The sequence below is a fragment of the Pithys albifrons genome, chromosome 2 (genome assembly GCF_047495875.1).
Source record: "Pithys albifrons albifrons isolate INPA30051 chromosome 2, PitAlb_v1, whole genome shotgun sequence".
NCBI lineage: Eukaryota > Metazoa > Chordata > Aves > Passeriformes > Thamnophilidae > Pithys > Pithys albifrons.
In genome coordinates this window covers 58,318,643-58,338,046 of record NC_092459.1, presented here as the reverse complement: position 1 = coordinate 58,338,046, position 19,404 = coordinate 58,318,643, and the positions used below count along the sequence as shown (strand labels likewise).

General features: G+C 42.7%; 2 protein-coding genes across 2 annotated transcripts in view; both read right to left on the bottom strand.

Moving 5' to 3' along the window:
* Positions 1-3,645: 3,645 nt before the first annotated feature.
* Positions 3,646-9,068, bottom strand: SLC35D3 (solute carrier family 35 member D3). The gene is made up of 2 exons (XM_071547936.1): positions 8,609-9,068; positions 3,646-7,460 (listed from the first exon to the last, which is right to left on the bottom strand). The coding sequence occupies exons 1-2, from the start codon at positions 9,042-9,044 to the stop codon at positions 6,631-6,633; spliced, it is 1,266 nt and encodes a 421-aa protein (XP_071404037.1). The 5' UTR covers positions 9,045-9,068; the 3' UTR covers positions 3,646-6,630.
* Positions 9,069-12,663: 3,595 nt separating this feature from the next.
* Positions 12,664-19,404, bottom strand: part of PEX7 (peroxisomal biogenesis factor 7) — a 39,631-nt gene continuing 32,890 nt past the window's right edge. Inside the window, exon 10 of the mRNA XM_071549152.1 lies at positions 12,664-15,315. Within this exon, the coding sequence (XP_071405253.1) occupies positions 15,247-15,315 (69 nt within the window). The 3' untranslated portion in view covers positions 12,664-15,246. The remainder of the gene's footprint in view (positions 15,316-19,404) is intronic.

Here is a 19,404-nt window from a genome sequence, read left to right as displayed (position 1 = left end):
TCCTTATTTTTGTATGTGAAAGTGGCATTTGACATTTTTGTCTGCTGTCTGCTGCTTTGATTTCCCTGAGGAGGACTCACAGGCTGAATGCCAGGTCCAGGACTCTGGGTGTTGTGCCCGACCTGACCAGTGACCAGCAGACAGATGAACTTTACAGAAAGAAATTTTAAAAAAGAATGCTGCCAAATCAACACCAAAGCTCAGTCAAGAGAGAAATTTTCAGGTTTTGAGGAAAGGCACTGAATTAGATAAAACTGGAGAAAGTCTAAAGCTTGGACAGCAAGTAACCAAACTCCTTCTGCAAAATCTGTCAAAAAGGCAGGTCAGGCTGTCATTTTAATCTTCCACATCAGCCAGCTATTGCTTAGCATCTTTCTTGAACTATAGCATCGAATGTTCGGAGCAGCTGTTTCTATGAAAGACCTTTATGAGTATACAAGCATTCTTAATCACTGTTAAGTAGATTCTCCAGAAGAAAAATGTGTGCTGGTTTTGTTGGATGACAGAGCTGGATGCAGCATGAGTCACACTCGTTTGATCAAGCCACTGCAACATCCAAGAGGCTCAGAAGAGTTCAGGACTCAGAAGGCACCCCAGGACATGACCAGATATTACAGATGATTCTGCTCGTACCTTACTTCTATTAATAAAAAACAAACCAAAAAAGCTGTTGAGCAATTTTGAAAGTCCACCCCTGTTTCAGGAATCTTTGAAATGTGCTGCTGGCTAGGTAGTGATCCTTTGAAGGATCCTTCTTCAAAGAGACCTGCCCCCCACCTTTCCTAAGTTAAGCAATTTCTTCCATGGTGGCAAGAAAGTACACCTCAGTTTCTTTTCTTTTAGAAAATATTGTAAATCCCAGAGCCAAAATTGAGTGGCTATGCACTCAGTTGTGGTGTGTTGTGTGTGCATCATCCTTCTGGTGTTCAATGACTGTGCAGACTCAGTGACCCCTCAGCCACCACGCTTGAGGAAATGCAATTGTTTTCACTGTAAAAATGTGCTAAGGACATATTGAGCTGCTTTTCATATGTTTGTAGTAACACATGTTTTTGACCTTTTTTGTGCTCCTGGATATTCACTCACTCAGAAAGATGCATTGACAGAGGGAACCTCTCCTGCCTTCAAACCCAAGGCTAGTGGTTTGATAATCAGAGGGGAAAATCTGTATTTTTCCTTTTAACCAGGTGTACTTGGTTTGGAATTGGACTAATCATAAGAGAAAATTTGCAGAGATACTTTGAAAACAAAAAAATCACTTAAGAGAATTAAGACAATTCAAGATACAAGGAGTTAATGATGATATACACAGCCTGTAGATGTTTTTGTTTACTGATGATACTCATTATTTACAGCAGCAGGTAAACCTCACTGGTTTACTACCATGGCCCGTTCCAATTCATTATTCTCTCTCATCCGACTGCCATGTCAGGTATGAGACAGTCTGTGACCTTAGAAGTTAATGCTCTTCTTCAGAGAAATCCTGAATTCTGTTAAAGGATTGGTGAAATCTTCTTGTTTTGTCAGGAATAAAATCAATAGCAGCTAATTTAAAAAGTGCTGTAATTTTGAGAACAGAACTGGCAATGCTTTTACTTGATAAAGGACAAACTTATTAACAAAATTAATGTGCACAGAGCAAAATTTCTTACAACTGCCCAGTAAGGAAAAAAAAATCAGAGCACCACAAAGAGCAAATCCATCCATCTTTTGCCCAGGTCATTAACTCTGCCTCTCCGTCATTTGTATTGCTCTTCCAGGGCACTAAAATCAAGTTTATTCACTGCAGGATCATCACACTGTTTAACCATGCTTTTCTAATGCTGTCACTATTTTTCCTTTATGCAACAACATTTTGCTTACCCAAAAACTACCACATATTCCCCATTCATCCTAATTTGTAATTTACTTATTCTCCCCATCTATCTTTATATGATCCCATGTACTTCTTTGAGATTGTTTTCATGCCCTCTGCCTCGGTTTTCATCTCTGTCTGTCTCTCTCCTTTTCAAACACAATGTCTGTCACTGAAGTGTGACTGGTTTTCTTAGTCTCCACCTAAAATAAAAATGAGCCTGGCTTAACAGCAGGTTTATAGCCTTATTACTTAAAATGTTCTTATCGTGAAAAATCACCTTCTGGTTTTACATGTATAATAAATATCCACACTGGCATGCACAACCAGATTTCAGTGCTGGCTGGCAGAGTGAGAGCCCTCAGTCCTGCGTCTGTCCTGTGCACAGCCCAGCTCTGCAGGACACTGGGACGCAGCCCTGGCCCAGCTCCACAAGAAGCTGGTACACAGCCATGACTGAGCTATATAGGGAGCTGGTATGCAGGGAGCTGGTTGGCAGAAACATGCACAAAGGTAGCTAGAAGCAATCTGGATATAGAAAATCCTGCTGGTCCAACTCTTCCCGAAAAAAAAAAAAGAAAAAAAAGGAAAAAAAAACCATAGTAGAAGTCTCTGTGGCAAGTCCTCCACCAATGGCAGAGGTTTTCAGGATGGACACTGGAAACAAGATTTGGAAAATACCTGGGAACAAGGGAAGAGAAAGGAAAGCATGTGCATGCTTATCAATTCCTGACAGGAGTGAGGTTGAAGTGAAAGTCTCCAACAAGCTACTGAAGCATGAATATAGCAGCTAATTGAGAGGCGGAGCTGATTGCCTGCACTGCACTTAGAGACTTCAATTTAACAATACAGAAGAAACCTCAAAGCGATATGTGAAATTACACAGGACACAGGCAGAGAGGGTTAAGGTGTTAAGCCTTCACCAGAATAGGCAGAAAAATGCTTAAGTGTTAATTTAGAGACCAGAGCTGAAGGGCTTGCACCTTTCTGCCTGCTGAAGCCGTTGCAGCAAACAGATATAATCGAATTACAGGAGGCTGTTAAGCACTGGCAATAAATTATCCCCAGACACACACAGGGCTCTGGAGTATTGCTTAATAAACTGTAAAGTTTCTTTCAATCTCAGATGGGTTTTTTTGTAGGTTGCTATATATTTTCCTTGTGGAAGTGATGGCAAATACAAGATTAGTTTGTCAGTGATGTATACAAAATTTTAATTTATCCCTAAAAATTTTATCTGTACCTGCCTCCAAATAATTTTCCCTCTCTTTAATTTCAAGAAAAGAATATATTTCAGAAAAGACAGCCAGTCTGGCTTTTGCTGTCCTAGTGCGTGTGCATTTGCATGTGTGTATGTGTGTGTACCTGCAGATCTAGGAGTGCTACAGCAGGTGTTACTCGAGGATGTGTTGACACTGAAATTCATGTGTATTCTCAAAGCAGTCATTGTGCATCAGGTTCATTTATTATCTGGTAGCAAGGACAGCTTCTTTCTCTAAATCAACCTGCAGGCGCATTTGTGTGGAGGTCTGAGATGAATTTGGTAATAATCATCAACCACAGCCTGGTCTGGTACAACTCCGTTTCAGCCACAGGCACATTACGTACCTTTCATCCAAAGCAAACAGGTAAAATGTTTAATGCTTAAGTCATCTCCCACAGTTGCCATGTGACATAGCTGGTAAAACAAATGATAAATAAATTATAATAAATTATAAATAAATGGTAATACATTGATATAAAAATTAGCATTAAGTACTTTTACAATGCAATGATTTTATGATAGAACTATTAACAATGAGCTTCATCTTACTTTTATTTATTCTGAAGTTACAGCAGTTACACTAGTGACACTAAATCATTTTAAATATGCAACCAAAGAAATCACTGCTGAGAACCACAAAAACTTCAAGCTGTACAGAGGACACAGCACTTCAGATTCCTGTATTTCTTTTTTTGTCCTTAGTCCCTCTGTCCGTGACAGTATTTATAGCATGCGGTCACATGTTAATAAAACTTGGACGGTAGAAAGGCACAAGAATAACTATAAATGAACCTAAAATGAGCACCCTGGACTAGCAACAATAAGAAAACCAGAAGGCTTTTGGAAAGCAGTGCATTTTATTCCCACATCTCATTCTGCAGTCTTCTGCTGATGCTATTAAAATACCTCAGCACGAGGCAGTATTTTTATTTTATGGTGCGACAATGTCTGTTACTGAAAAAACGGATTGCATTTGCCAAATTTCCATTTTAAGTTAGGGAATTTACAGTTATAAACAGAATACAATATAATCATGGCTTGATTATGCATGCAAATGTACAACACTGTAACAGCAGCTTTTTTAATAGTCAAAACTGTTTGAATTTCCACAGATTTCTACTAATAATTCAACAACAGTAAGTGACAAAACACTAAACTCCCGCTGGAAAAAAGTCCTGAAACAGGAGTCCATGGGGAGAGCTTCCTACAGCAGGTGTCAAACACAGTGTGCGCTACAGGATCTAAGACTGGTATCTAGATGGTAAAAAGATCCACATTTTTTGTGGACAGAAAACACTGAGCACAGCGAGGACAGATCAGAAATGTGGGTTTCTCTCCAGCCATCTGTATGATTACAGTGGAGTTCAATATCGTAATGAGTTCAATTACACAGCAACTATAAGTCATAGGCACAAACTTCTTTAGTGTAGGATGCATTTGAAAAACTAACAAAAGCCCTATTATATTAGCCTAGAAACAATAAATAGTGCTTTTATTGAAAAGATCCCATATGGAGCTTGCACAGAAAGTAAACGTATTTTGGCACACAGCCAATGTCTCTCAATTCTCAAACACAAACTATACAAAACATGTGATGTACAGATCTCCATGCCCTTTCCCCAGCTAAGCAGCTACAGGCTTTTAGCCTAAATGTCTTTATAGACATCTATTTCCAAATCCATGGGTGATGCCAGGTCAGCCAACTTCTGCACTCACTCAGAAAACATACTGCCGCAGCACCTGATGTTTCTGCCTGCATTTATTGACAAGAATCTAAAGCTCCCCCAGAGAGCAGTTTTGCAAATATTCCCTGTCGGGCAAATTACTCACATTGGACTTCAATGCTGAATGCGCTGTGAGCTAATGCTGCCTGCTAAGCTTGAGAGAGCATTGGACTAGGCACTGATTAATTAGGGCTGTGGGGAAAACTGATTTTCAGTTCACTGGCTTAATAAATAATAATAAATAATTATTAACAACAACAATAGTAACAACATTAAAGACAACAACAACAACAACAAACTTGGTTCATTTTTTCAGGAGATAATAACAGCTTGTTTCAGTCTGTGGTCAAGATGACCCCAAGATCTGTGGCACCCTTTTGAGATGAGAAATACTGAAAGGCAAATCTTTTCTCTGTCTAGTTTGAGCAAAGTTTTCACCTAAGTATCCCCACCTACCAGAAGGATATCCCCAGGCTAAGAAACACTCAGACATTTGTTTCCACAGTCTTTTCAGTTAAACAGATGTGTGACAAAATATTAGCATATTCAGCAGAGGCCTCAGTGGAGTGACTGCTTCCCACTTCCCATGGGAACACTTGAGTAGCCAGGGGGAGAGGCAGCTGTTCCCCTCACAGCCCACGTGGACAGTCTGGGCACTGGGGAGATGCTTCTAAGAAAGCCATAGACATCCTGGTGCTGAGCGCACTGAGCATCCTGGCCCACAAGTGATCATCCATGGGGTCTGCCGGAGCACGCTGCAGCTCCTGCCTGCCTGCCCACACTTTCTTCCACAGGACAACACAGCACAGGGGCAGTGAGGACTGATATGCACAAAGCCATGTGCCAACACATGGCCAGGATACAGCAGAATAGTTGTGCAAAAGCACCCCTGGGAACTCTGGAGAGCTGGTGTTCCCAGCTCTGCTATCAGCCTCTACTTATGAGAGAATGAATGCAAAGGACTCCTGGGTTTCAGTCCAGGCTCCGATTCATCTGACTTTAGGGTACAAGGAGGGATAACACAAGGCACACACTCTGTCCCTAATTTTTTTATAGCCATCCCAAAAACAGTCAATACCTACCAACATTTCAAAATTCTTTTGAGTCAAGCTAATACACCAAATGCTATGTGTAGTTACAGCTCAGAGATAAACATCCTTCTTTTGCTAATCAAAGCTTCTTAGAAATTCAGATCTGGTTCTGCTTTCATGTACACCACCATAAGACAAAAGTACTTATACTAAAGACACAAAGCACCCAATTTAAACCAGGTCGAAGTCTCAGCCTGGAGAGTTTCCATTCTTCACAAAAAGTACAGTCAATAGTTGTTTATATTGTAGGAATATATTTATATAGAATACCTATAATTGGATGGATACAGGTATGGAAGTACATTGACAGAGCCTCCAAATGTGTTAAAACCACAAGGCCCTAGACATAAGCTAAGCTCTAGGCCACTCCTGTGTCACTGGCATTGCTGACCAATTCAGTGATACTGATGTCCCTCGTAGCCCAGGCTGCTGGCCAAGCACCCTGTGACTTCCCATTACCCAACTCTCTCTGTGTCTGCACCTTAGCTGAGGTGGGACTAAAGTGATGTACTGAAAGCAGCTGAAAGCAAGCCCAAAGCATGAGCAAACTATGACCTTTTGCTTTTTGACAATGAGGTAAAGTCATCCTGCATGATTTGGATTTGTAAGCATTGATGTAGAAATGTATGCTCTGCCTTTCCCCCTGTACATAGAACCAGGTGTCTGTCCTCAAGTAATCATTTTCAAACCTGGTTTTTAAGGGTTTGGTAGCTCTTCATTTTCTATCAAATAATCCTTCTTTATATAATTAGCACCCCTCACCAACCTCCATACTCCAAGATAGGCTTCTTTCAGCGAGCTCCTGTTCACTTCTTGTGTGATGGTGGATTTTGCCTGGACCACAGGTGCCTTGGCAGATTTCTCAGTGACGTCCTTCTCTTCTTCTCCACTCTGGCTGTCTCCCGTGGCTGATCCTTCCACTGATGCTTTCTCAGCCCCTTTTCCCTGGGAAACTGCCTCCATGGCAAACAGAGGTTGGTCTCCAGCCTGCCTTTTCCCCTCCTCTTCTCTAGCTTCTTTCTCCAGGTCCTCGTAATTGCTCTGCCGTCTGGTCTCAATGTATTTGGCCACACAGTAAATGACAGACCCCAAGGTATTGACCACAACACCGGCTATAAATAACCTTGTGGGCTCCACATCATTGAATGCCACCATGCCTACTGTGATAGTGGCTATGCTCTTCACCACCCCTACAAAGCTGGTGGTCACAGCCGAGTTAATGTAAGTGCAGTGAAGGGTGGTAAAGTTCATGGCACAGCTAATCAGGACACAAGCAATAAAGATGCATACCATGGCAGGGTCCTTCCACCCTGGGAAGGACCACACGTTGATGGAATCCATGCTGGCAAAGGAGCAGATGATGAGAAAAGGGGTGGCTGAAACAGCAATGGCGTACTGAGCTGTCAGGGGTCCATATTCACTGTCTACACTGGTTTTCTGAATGAGCACCAGGTAGGCAGCATGTATCAGTACGGCCAGCACGCCTGTCACATAGCCCATTGCATCCCCCGTCAGGTCACCAGCTCCTGTCAGGAAAGTCACAGAGAGACATAAGCATGGGTTTTGCATGTGAGACAAAAAGAAAGCACTGTTTTGGACTGGAGGGATATTTTGGAAATAGACATCATTGCACTTTCCATAATTCTTAGGATTCGTCATGCTTGTCCCAAGGCTGAACACATTTGCCCTCCTTCTTTTTTGTTCATGCTGCAAACCTACTGAACGTCTTTCACACTCCCTTTAAATCCCACAGCCAAAATCAGTTTGCTTTCTTCCTTTTGTGAAGACACTGTGGGAGATTTGTAGCTGAAACCACACATACACACAGTACCTCTGAGTGTTCTCTTGCCAGCACAGACACTTGCCACCTCTGGCTGTCCGGGCTACCTGCCCTCCAAGCCACTGGCCATCCTGCCCCCTTTAGCAATATACCCCTGTGGTGTCCCCAAAGTGAAAGCCTCCCTGCTGAATCCCATCAGGAGTTTTTACAGATTAAACTACTCACTGTACGTGTGCTCTGTTCCCTGGAACAGCCCCCAGCCCAGGAGTGCTGCTGGGCCACAGAGTGCCAGCTTTGCTTCCCACCCCACCCACACCTCAGCTGGAAAGCAACACCGGTCCTCCTGGCCCCAGAGGGTTGCAGCTGACCCATAAGCTTGCACCTACCCCTGTAAGACTGCACTTACCCCAGTAGGGCTGCATTTGCACCCACTGCCTTGCAGTTGCCCCCAGAACATTATATCTACCCCTGTAAATGCAACCACCTCCCAGAAGGCTACACCTTCCTCCGTCGGATTACATCTTCCCTAGTAGGGTTGCAATAAGGATGCGCCCACTCCCATAGGTTTACACCGACATTCATAAGGATGCATCTAACTCCATAAGGTTGCATAGAGCCTTGTAAGAACGTACCTGTCATCCATTCCCGCGAGGCTGCACCTGCCTGCCTATGGGATTGCAGCTGTCCACCTAGGACTGCACGTTCCCCGTATCCTCGCATCTTTGCCCCGGGCTGGCGCTGCCCTCTCCGTCCCGCCCCAAAGCCCAGCCGGAGCGGCCGCGGATGGCGGTGCGGAGGCGGCGGTCCCGTCGCGGCAATGCGTGGCCGCCCGTCCCGCCGCACCCCAGACCGCCCCGTCCCCCTCGGTGCGGTCGCGGCCGCGGCCGCACTCACCGGCCAGCGCGGCGCCGCAGGTGGTGATGAGGACGGCGACGAGGACGCCGGGCGAGGGCATGCCGTCGCGGAGCACCAGGGCGCCGGTGACAAGGGTGACGAGGGGCAGGCACCGCTTGAAGACGACGTACATGGGGAGGCTGAGGCCGCGCAGCGACCAGAGGGTGAGAGTGGACTGCAGGGTGGCCAAGGCGGCTACGGCGGCGAAGGGACGCGCCAGGCGGGGCCCGAAGGGTGGCAGTGCCGCCAGCCCCCGCCGCCGCAGCGCCTCCAGTCCCAGCGCCGCCGCCGCGCTGCTGAGGCACTGCAGCAGCGTCAGGAAGGCGAAGTGGTAGCGGGCCAGCAGGAACTTCAGCAGGATGTTCAGCGAGCCCGAGCACAGCCCGTGCGCCACCGCCACCGCGACGCCCCGCGCCCGGCCCCGCCACCGGAGCATCGTCCCCACGCGCGGCCCCGCCGCCGGGGCCCGCGGCACTGCCGCCCGCCCGGCCACCCGCCGCGGCGGCGCGGGGGGACGGGGACAGGCGGAGGCGGGGGGCGGGCGGAGGCAGGACACGCTCCTGGCAGGGCAGCAGCCGCCGCTCCCGACATGTCCCCCCCGCGCCGCCCCCGACGTGTTCCCCCTCCTCCCCGCGCCCGCTCCCGTCCCCTCCCCGTCCGCGGTGAGTCCCCCTGCCATCCCCAGGGTGTCTGCGCCGTCGCTCTCGGTGTCCTCCATCCCGCTGTTCCCGCCCTCGGTATCCCCCCAGCTTCTTCCCGAGGTGTCTCCCGGAGCACGCCGGGGTCCCCGGGAGTGGGAGGGACCCCCCGCCGCCCGCAAGCCCTCCCGAGCCCGGTCGGGTGTAGGAGGGCGGGCAGCGGTAGCAGGCACCGCGGTGCTTTCCACCCGGGGGATAACTGCGCGGTGCCCGCAGCTCCGCGGCAGAGTGCCACCCGCCCGAAAATAACGTGGCAGACCTTTGGGAAGCCCCACGTCTCCCGGAGAGAGGGGAGATCAGTGCAGGCTCCCTTCCGCGCACGTGCAGGGGAGTACCAGTTCTTTCTCCCTAAAATTATACGATCTTCCTGGAAAAAGCATCCATCAAGCCTACTGGCAGTATCCCTCCCGTCGCCCCCCTTTATCCCCGGTTCGGGGTCTCGGCCACGCCTGGCTCGTCCAAGGGAACCTCTTCTCGGGAGGGGAACGTCGGAGAGAGGGGAACGGCTGCTAAGAAAGCAGGGAGTACCGGGTTCCTGCAGGGGGATTTTCCTTGAGAAGTCACTAAAAACTGGTAACCACGCAAAGTCTTTGAAAGTGATGAAATTTTAAAGCCTCGTAAAGTTTAAATAAGCTGATTCCTTCTCTCGACTTGCTGATGAAGGTTTAACAGGTGACTGCAATAGACCACCTCGATTCTGAGGAAAGCAAAAGCAGTTCTCTCGGGCAGCCAGTCCTCTCTACCATTCCCCAGCAGCGTCCAGCAACGCAAGGGAATGGAAAACTACTTTTATTCGGAGCTGCCTTATAATCTTGAGCCTTCTTTTAACATCATACATATTCAGTTTCTCTCATCATTACGAATGCCTTTCACCCATCACTATGAGATTAGCAAAGTTATTCTTTATTTTAAACAAAACCAGCCTCCTCCCTCTTCACAAGAACAGTATTAGGAAGAGTGAGCTTCAGGGGAAATGGCACACAATACCCAAAGCTTGTTTTCAGAAGACTTGCCATAAAAAAGATTGGAGCAGATCCTGACAAAGATTGCCAGCTCTGGTGGGTTTGTACAGAACTTTGCACAAGCAGCCCATGCATTTCAGCAGTATGAAAAAGGCATAAGTATTTTCTACTGAGATTTCTGCAGAAAAATGTTGTATTTCAGTCTTAGTTCAGTTCCCAGACCTCACTAGACAATCCCAGCTTCCAAAGCCATCAATACTTCTTCCCTGTCATTACTGTGGAAACTCTTGTACAGCTCAGTGTTCGGGTGAGACCTGTAGCAATTGCAGAAAAGGGGTGCTGATGCCAACAGCTCGCAGCAAGAGTAGGGCAGGTGTTCACAACGTCAAGCACTCAAGTGTGCACTAAATGAGCATGCTGGTATGGGGGAGTGGCAGAAAAAGCACACGGGACCCACAGCACTGGTCTCTTTGAATTGAGAGCAGCCATGAATGCCCAGCATTATTGCCAGGTGCAGTAAGGAGCTCTCAGTGGCCACAGGGATCAGTCACACCAAAGAGGATGTGTTACAAATTTCCTGGGTTAGAACTAGCAGTGGAGCTGGTACCGACAGGGGAAAGGAGGCAGGGCAAGGTTTATAAAATAAAATGAGCTACACTTTAAATATGAGTGTCTGAAGATAAAAATTGATAATGAGGGAAGGGAAACCATAGGTACTGGAGACCAAATCTGGCTTCAGAACCCACTTGAACACCCCATTTACATTGGTCTCCCAGTCTCCATTTGGACTCACCCCAAGCCCACATGCAGCACAATTTAACAGAATGTGTGGATCATTGTGACAGTGTTTGCACATGAGAGAAAAAGCCCCTTCTGCCAAATAAGTGCAGATGGAAAAAAAATATAATTGCGTTTTCTGAAAATACTGTAGTAACTTGGATTCCACCTAAGCATAACCTCAGGAAGAAACAATTTTGTCCCGTCATCAGTGACATTAGCCATAGAGAAGAAAGTCTCTGAAATTGCAGAGTATCAGGCTGCTAGTCGGCTTTAGGGGCTAAATACTTCTCTGACTGAAACAGAAGAACAAACCTATCAGAAGCATAAAAATTTTAATAGACTATTTCACTTGTAAGGAGTCCAGAACAATCATCTAGTCCAACTACCTGACCAATTCAGGGCTTACCAAAAATTAAATCATGTTGTTTAAGGGCATTGTCCAAATGCCTTTAAAACGCTGACAGGCTTGGGATGTTGACCACCTCTCTAGAAAGCCTGTTCCAGTGTTTCAATACTCTCTTGTAAAATAGTGCTAACCAATATCCAGCCTGAACCTCCTCTGGTACATCTGCAAACCATTCCCATGCAACCTATCCCTGGATCCTAAGAAGAAGAGATCAGCACCTCCCTCTCCACATGCCCTACTGAGGAAGTGGCAGAGCATGATGAGATTGCCATCTCCTTTTCTCCAAACTAGACAAGCTCAAAGTTCTCAGTCTCTCCTCACAGGATATGCCTTCCAGCCCTTTGACCAACTTTGTGGTCCTTTCCTGGACACATTCAAAGATCTTCATCTCCTTTTTGCATTCTCACACTAGCTGTTCTGGTGTCCATAGAGAACAGTGGGTGCTTAGTTCACAAGTTGACACTTTCATAGAGCTTTGACCTAGCAATGGGGTGCAGATCATAGTCCTGAATAGCTCTGTGGTTACTTATCCTAATGAGATTATGATGATGGCTTAGCTTCAATCCTTTGATGGAAATTATGCTCAGTTCTGCATTTCACCTAGATACAATGACATGGGTGAGAGTTAAAAAAACATCTGCAGCAAATTGGTGTCTTCCTAAGGGCATAAGGTTTTTTAAAATGGCTTCTTGAATGGAAACAATAAAGATCTATATAAAAGGTTTAATAGACAATTTGCTTTAATTAGGGTCTAACGCAACCACGAGGTGTCTCGGGGAAGTGTTGTGCAGAGTTGTATCCATTCTCCATCTCATGATGCTGAGCACATTCAAAGCTGAGCAATACTACTGAAAGGCGTAGACACCTGTGCTTATGCAGCAAAATTTGAGGCCACCACTGTACTTGGCTAGCAGACAGAGATCACTTCATCACTGTCACATACTTGGCACAAGCAGGCACAAAGAATCATTTAAAACAGGTTTCCTTTATCAAAATGCAGACCTGATGGGACACACAGCTAGGAGAAGTTTCATAAAGTATGGTCTCTAGAAATAAACAGGAAAAACGTGAGAGTCACCCAGTATTCATACAAGAGATAAACCATGATTACTATAATCTATTTACAAGATACTCTCAGTAACTTTCTCTGCATTTCTTTTGATCGACATTTCTTAACCGGGGAAGTGAACACAAGAGTATAGCCAAAGATACTGTGTGCAATTAATTTAATAGTATTATAGAACAAATCTACACTTTTAGAACTTCATTAATCAGTATGTTTCTTGAACCAAACAGAAACCCCCAGACTCCAATAAAACAAAATCTTCCACAGCAGCATGTTTAAAAGTAGAACACATTACATCTTTTAGATGGTTCTCATTAAACAACTGTTTCAATAGACAAAAAAGATTGGAAGCTAGTATTTTGGTCATAAAATAAAAAGTATTTCTTTAAAACAACTATAGCAAATATTCCCTGAGAATTAAGAATCAGCGACAACTATTGCCAGATTGTTTTTTCTGTTACAGTGCAGAAATGTTACCTCACATTCTGTCCATTCAAAGACCACACTGGAAGATTAAAGGCCACAGTTTTTATTTACTATGTGCATCTTCTGAATGTGCTCATGTTTCAAGAGAAGTAAATCCGGATGAAGCAACCCTCAGCATGGAAGCTAACTAGACATGAGGGGTGACAAGGCAGTTGAGGAAAGGTTTAATCCACATGCTAAGTGTGCATTGTTCACAATTCCATTATTTTTTCCCCTGCACTGCGTATTCTAAATTTGCCCTTCCCACTGACAGGCTATAGCAGCATTCTGGAATATCTCACTCCCTCTCTGTCCCCAGAAATATGCATATAAAATACACACCTGCCACTGAAATGTTCCACTCTGACAAGTAAGTTGAAGTCAAAGCAGAAAAGGGAGATAAAACAGAAGAGTGGAGTAACTATTGAAGTTGAAATAATCAATTTTAATGCCTAAAATTAGATTTTATGGCCCATGGTACTGCTGAAAACTGCATGCAGCACAGCTTTATTGTAGCATTGTTCCTCAGCACAAAGAATTAAAGTGCAGTAAATGTTGGAGATTTGGTCCAGCACACTGTTACAAAAAAATCTACTTCTTGTTATTAATTCAGCTCAAAAAGATGGTGTTCTGGGGGCACTTTGCACTGATTCAGAAAAATACAAGATCCTATTTGGATCCAAATTATTATGTTGTAGCAAGTTTCTTCCTGTCCTGCCCTATATATCAGGTTAATACATGAATGTCTCCCTGTGGCTACCTGCTAGTTCCCTGGCTCTTTCTCCAAGATCGAAAAAATATTATTTCCTTGCAACTTCATGTCTTAGCTCAGCTGAATTCTTCCTTTCATTGCTTCAAAGAATCCAGCAGATCTGGCAGAGTCTGCTACTGGTTGATCTATGAGTGGTGCAACCCAGAAGTGTACACTATTCATTAACAGAAGACTATGAAAACCTGACTGCAAAGACCCAACCTACCAAGAGTCTTTTGATGGTAATGAGAGTTGATATGGGTTAACAGCAGAAGGGAGAGAGCTTGAAGAAGGTAAAAAAAAAAAAGACTATCAGGAAACCAGGAGAAAAGCCTGACATGTACCAATGAATACTGCAGTACTATCACAGCTGGATCCTAAGACAATTCAAAGGTGACTGGAGAAGTGTAACAACTGAACATCTCTACTTTCCCAGAAAACTTAGATGAAAATACCAGCGTGTGGGCTGAGGAATCAAAGTGGGAATGCAAAGTATGCAACAGACCTGTAACATGTTGGGTATATTCTAATATGTGTAATAGTTTGGGCCACACTGGATCTGCTATGCTTGTCATGAAGTTAATCTGCACGTATGTAGGTTCAGTTAGTCTGGACATCAGCTCTCCTCTTGGCTGGGCTGTCAGAGACCCAGAAACACGGAATATATGTGGCCACATTCCTCTTCTACTTCTTGGAAAAGCTTTGTAAGTGAAAATATAAGACAAGTATAATAGAAAAGATGGCTGCCCTATCTCTAAATCTTGAGGACTGTGATCCAATTAGTTTTGTATGTATCTTTCATTTTTTCCTAAGTGTTTTCTCTATTATCAGAGTATCTTTCTACATAACTGCATCAACTGTTTTACTCAAGAAGATCTAACAGAACAAATATATGAAAATAATCTTTATCATCTTTGTGAAGTTGCAGTCAAAAAGGTCAAACAAATCAACTGGCTATAAACTATGACATTTACTGTTGATCAAGAGTATTCATCATACTGCAAAAGAAAATAATGCAACATGAGTCACAGCAAAACATGTAAATGCATCTGGGTGATAAAAACTTACATTACAGTACTTTACAGTGAAAAGCCTTTATTTTCTTTTCCTTTTTCTCCCCTATCTTTTCTATATAGTGACATTATCCAAATACACTGCCAGTTACTTTTATTCTTTATAAGAAACAAGAAGATTCAGGCCTCTGCTCTCATCATTAGCCAGACATCACAAAATTGTGTTAGTGATTCGACTCCAAGGACAGCACTCTTATCTGCTATGGCTACTCTTCAGCCATTCAGTAGCTGTTGGACATTTTGCTAGTACAGGTACTACCTGTACAGGAAACCAAGCCCTAAAATCTCCTCATGTTTAAGTGCACAACACTCCATTCAAGCAGTTTTACTCAAAAAGAGACACTCAGATTAGTGACACAGTTGACACTTCAGCACAAGTCTGGTTGTGGGGGAAGAGGGAAAAGTTCCTGGTGTGTCAGATCATCTTCACTCTTCCTCTAAACAGGAACTGCCAGACACGATGGAGTATAGATCTTGACTAGTTCATCCCAAGCACAGTCCACCACCTATAAAGTAAACAAAACTTATTTAGATCCTTCATGTCATTTCTACAAAAACCAGAGGGAACTTAGAAGAACTTGTTGCGCAGTTAATACCAGTTGGTACTCTGATTTACAATGCTTCAAAGTTATATAATAATGAAATGGGTTTTGTTTTGGTTTTTTAAACTTTGTTTTAACTTTGCATGAAAATTAAAACCTCCTATTTTTAGTACTCCCCATGAGGAAAGTGGGTAAACCTTAGGGTTTGAACTGATTATTCCAAAAAGGTTAAAGAATGTAACTGAGAATTAAATTAAGAGAAGGACACACAAAAGTCCAGACCTTGTCATCTTTCTTCTTTTTACAGAGTCTCAGGATGCTTTTACCATGATATTTAAACAGTTCAAGACTAGATCTGATCAATGTTCTTATACTTGCAGGTACAGAAATTTGTTATAGACATTTTCCTAATGAAGTGTTGAGGAATGGAAAAACAAAGAATTTCAACAACATCAGACATGATGTTTCCTGAAGAATTAAGTCAGAATTTCAGTCTCACACTTGATAAGCTGTGAGATCGTTGTACTCTCTTTTGTTGAGAAGAGATGTCTATTTGCTGAGCATTGAGATTCGGGGGCCTCAAAGTGAAAGGGTTAACCACACAGACAATTACTCAAGAAGATGACCTATAATATATATTCACAGAATACTGCGGGAGACAAGAACTAAGGCAAAGTGAAGAAGGAGGAGAGCTAAAGAGAAAAAGCCGATGAGGTCCACAAATACATTCCAATAAATTTGGCTAAATCCATACTGCGTTATCTTTACAATGTCATTTCCAGTTGGGATCACAAAAGATACAGTACTGGATCCTCTGCACAACAAGCTTCCTTCTGCTGTACACTGCAATTCCTGTTCTCTTCCAGAGCCAGAATGAACAGCTGCACACTAAAAATTTGGAAATCCAACTACAATATTTGATTTCAGACTATAATTAGTCCATTTTATGTTTACTATACTGCACCATTATTCATTTTTATTGCTTCCTTAGCTGGTTCTACTTTGTTATTTGAAGTGCCTTCCACATACATCTAAATGGGTCAAAGAAACTCTTGACAATGTGTCTGTCTATTCATATGACATAATAGAGCTTTCTGTAGCATAATGTTCTGCTGCATTGCAGTCTCCCAAATCACACCAAGAAGAAAATTTGTGTTCTTCACTAAATGCTGTGTAGAAACCAGCAATCACATAAACTGCAGGTTTTTTACTGTTCTCCCAGCTATAGATCAATGTCTCTATTTCTATAGGCAATACTTTCTACTTTCATAAAGAAATAAGAAACAGAAATAACATTTGGAAAAAATCCCATGGGAATTCCCACCTGTTACCAATGTAATCAGCATCCCTCTGAAACGAAACCATTTAATCTACTGCTACTAAAAATGAACAGGGAGTATTAAAAGGGAGTTTGAAAAGGATCACTTGTGGTAGGTTGCCCAACTCATTGACTTAATGATAGCACATGAAAGGAGAAAACATAGCTAGCCAGCAAAAGGAAAATAAAAGCTACAGCAAATAACAGCGAATCAAGTTCTGTGTAGCAGGCAGTCTCTAATGGAATACTGATATCAGAGCATTACAAAATGAAATAGCATTTCCACTTCTCCATACTTCCTCCAAAATACAGCCAAGACTTAGAGAAAGGGGACAACTGTAAGCTAAGAGTGCAGCAGCCAGCATTCACTCACTGATGGACAGCTGCCACATGCCCCTTTGCAGTATCTCACAGATTATCACTGCTTCTAATACAAACAACTAAGATGAATCCTGAGGTAAAGAGGAGCACCTGTTCATGCATCAGTATAAAAAATGTATTCTTTTATTTTGCCTTTTGTCTTATGACCTGTCTTATATAGGGGTCTTACGACCATTGTGTGCCTTTCCCCAGAAGAGGGGAACAAAGGATGTTGAATATAACTGCTTTAGAAGTATTTACAAATGTCAGTTCTCCTGATGTGAACATTTTTAACCCATATTTTAAAGCATTTTAGCCTTTTTTGAAAAAAATAAACTAAATGCAACTTAATTTAAATATTACAGCAGGGGTAGAAAATTCATTGGGTTGAGGGCTGATTCAGTACACTACAGTAAATAAATATGGCATAAAAAAAAGCTGCAAGTTTCCTAGAGTTTATATTTTGATCAATGAGATGATGTTAGTAACAGGTGGAGAAAATCCTCCTATGTCAGGATGAAGAACAAGGGAAAACTGAAAATGTCCCCACATTTTATTTGCCTACCTGATGAAAGCTTCCACCACTAGGAACATGAAGGCATGGAGATTTGTCTCTGTAAAAATGTCTGCTGTCTTGGGGACAAATTTTACTCTGAGATTCAAACAAATCTCAGTGATTTCAGTTTTTGGAGGATGCATGATTTGTTTTTTTTTAAACTGACATGCCAACAAAGTGGACGACAGTTTATTTCAGTGGCAAAGAACTGTATAAACTGTCATATTATTGACTATTTTGCATGGCACATTTGTATGTCATACAATTTTCATTATCATTTATGAAAACTGAATTGCTCTTGTAGCTTTAGAATGCAATTCTACTATACCAACTCTCAACTATCAGAAATTACAGGGAAAAGGAGAATAACTAGAACCTAATTGTACAACAAGAATATTTTATGTTGTAGTGATTGGTAAACTACATCAAGAAATAGAAAAAGCATTCTAAACCTGGTAATTTTCAGTGTAACTAAAGATATAGGGGACAAAGGCAGTCTAACAAAATGACATTTATTACTCATCTTTAATACTTTTATTTCAGTAGCAAATCTGCAGTACAAGCATATACACTAAAGGTATTATACTGTTATTATTGAAGAATAAATATGTCAAGTTATGTGCCAGTAGCGGTGGGGATCACTGTATTTCTCTTCAAGGAAAGCCAAAAAGCAAGGAAACTTATTAAAAACTGCATTAATCACATTGCTTAACTAGAAAATCATAGTTTAACTCAACTAAAACAGCTACCCCATATTTCACTGGTGTTTATCCCTGTCCCAGAGTACAACTGTTTTCCACCAACTGATCTAATACGGACATCCATTCATTTATCAGAGCCATTTCCATTGACTCACTAACTGCTTTACTCCCCTGAAAGGCTCTCTGTTTCCTATTCATCACAATCATCTTGCCTTGCAATAGACTTAGACCTTTTCCAGCACCTGCGGGCAATCCATTCAGTCTGGTGCAATTACCTGCATGACATTGTGCCTCTTTACTGTTCAGAAGAAGCAAGAGAACAAGACAAAACTCTCAAGTTAGCTACTAAGTTTTTTTCTAGTCTTTGAAGGTGTAACAAATCTTCAAGCCCTAACCAAGATTAAATACATTCAAAAGAACAACTAAAAACATATGAGTTTAGTTACCCCTTTATGAAAGGATTTAATCGTAAGAAAGTACAGTCCTCTCTAGATTAATATTTCCAGAACTATATTGGTGCCACTCAGCTTCTGGAGTGCTCATAATAAATCATACAATATATACATGTGCCTGTGAGTGACCTGTTTCTCAGCTTTTCCCCATCAAATAAAACTAATAAGACCTGTCTTTCTTTTTTTCTGTAGAAGAGACAGCAGAAAAAGTATTCAGTTTTTGACTTCCATTCATGTTCTGTTTCCCTTCCTCTTTTAGTTTTTATCTTCTGTGTCTTCTCAAACAGAATTTAATGGTGTATTTATATCATTATTACATATTATTGAGGGGTCCTGAGCATCCTCTAAGCAAGTGGGATGGAGATTAAGGGGAGATAAAACAAGCTATTAGGTTTGCTACTCATCAAATTACTTTCACAGGTGAACATTAAAACTGATTGGTCAAGTGCATAATGGATTCTGCATGATCCATTGAATGCATTCAATACCTATTTTGTTCTAGAAAATCTGAACCACTACTGTGGCCTGTTTGGTTAACAGGTGCCAGAGTGAACTGCACATGATGGCAACCTTCAAAAAGATTGTAAGTGATGGGAGTTTGCAAATTAAAACTCTTTATTTTCAATGTGCAGTAACACCAGTATTTTTTTAATTTACTTTTAAAAA

Excerpts from the sequence above, each read along its gene's own strand:
- SLC35D3 (XM_071547936.1), bottom strand. The coding sequence starts at position 9,044 with ATGCTCCGGTGGCGGGGCCGGGCGCGGGGCGTCGCGGTGGCGGTGGCG. Across the intron at positions 7,461-8,608 it reads CTGCGGCGCCGCGCTGGCCG|GAGCTGGTGACCTGACGGGG; the intron begins GTGAGTGCGGCC and ends CTTTCCTGACAG.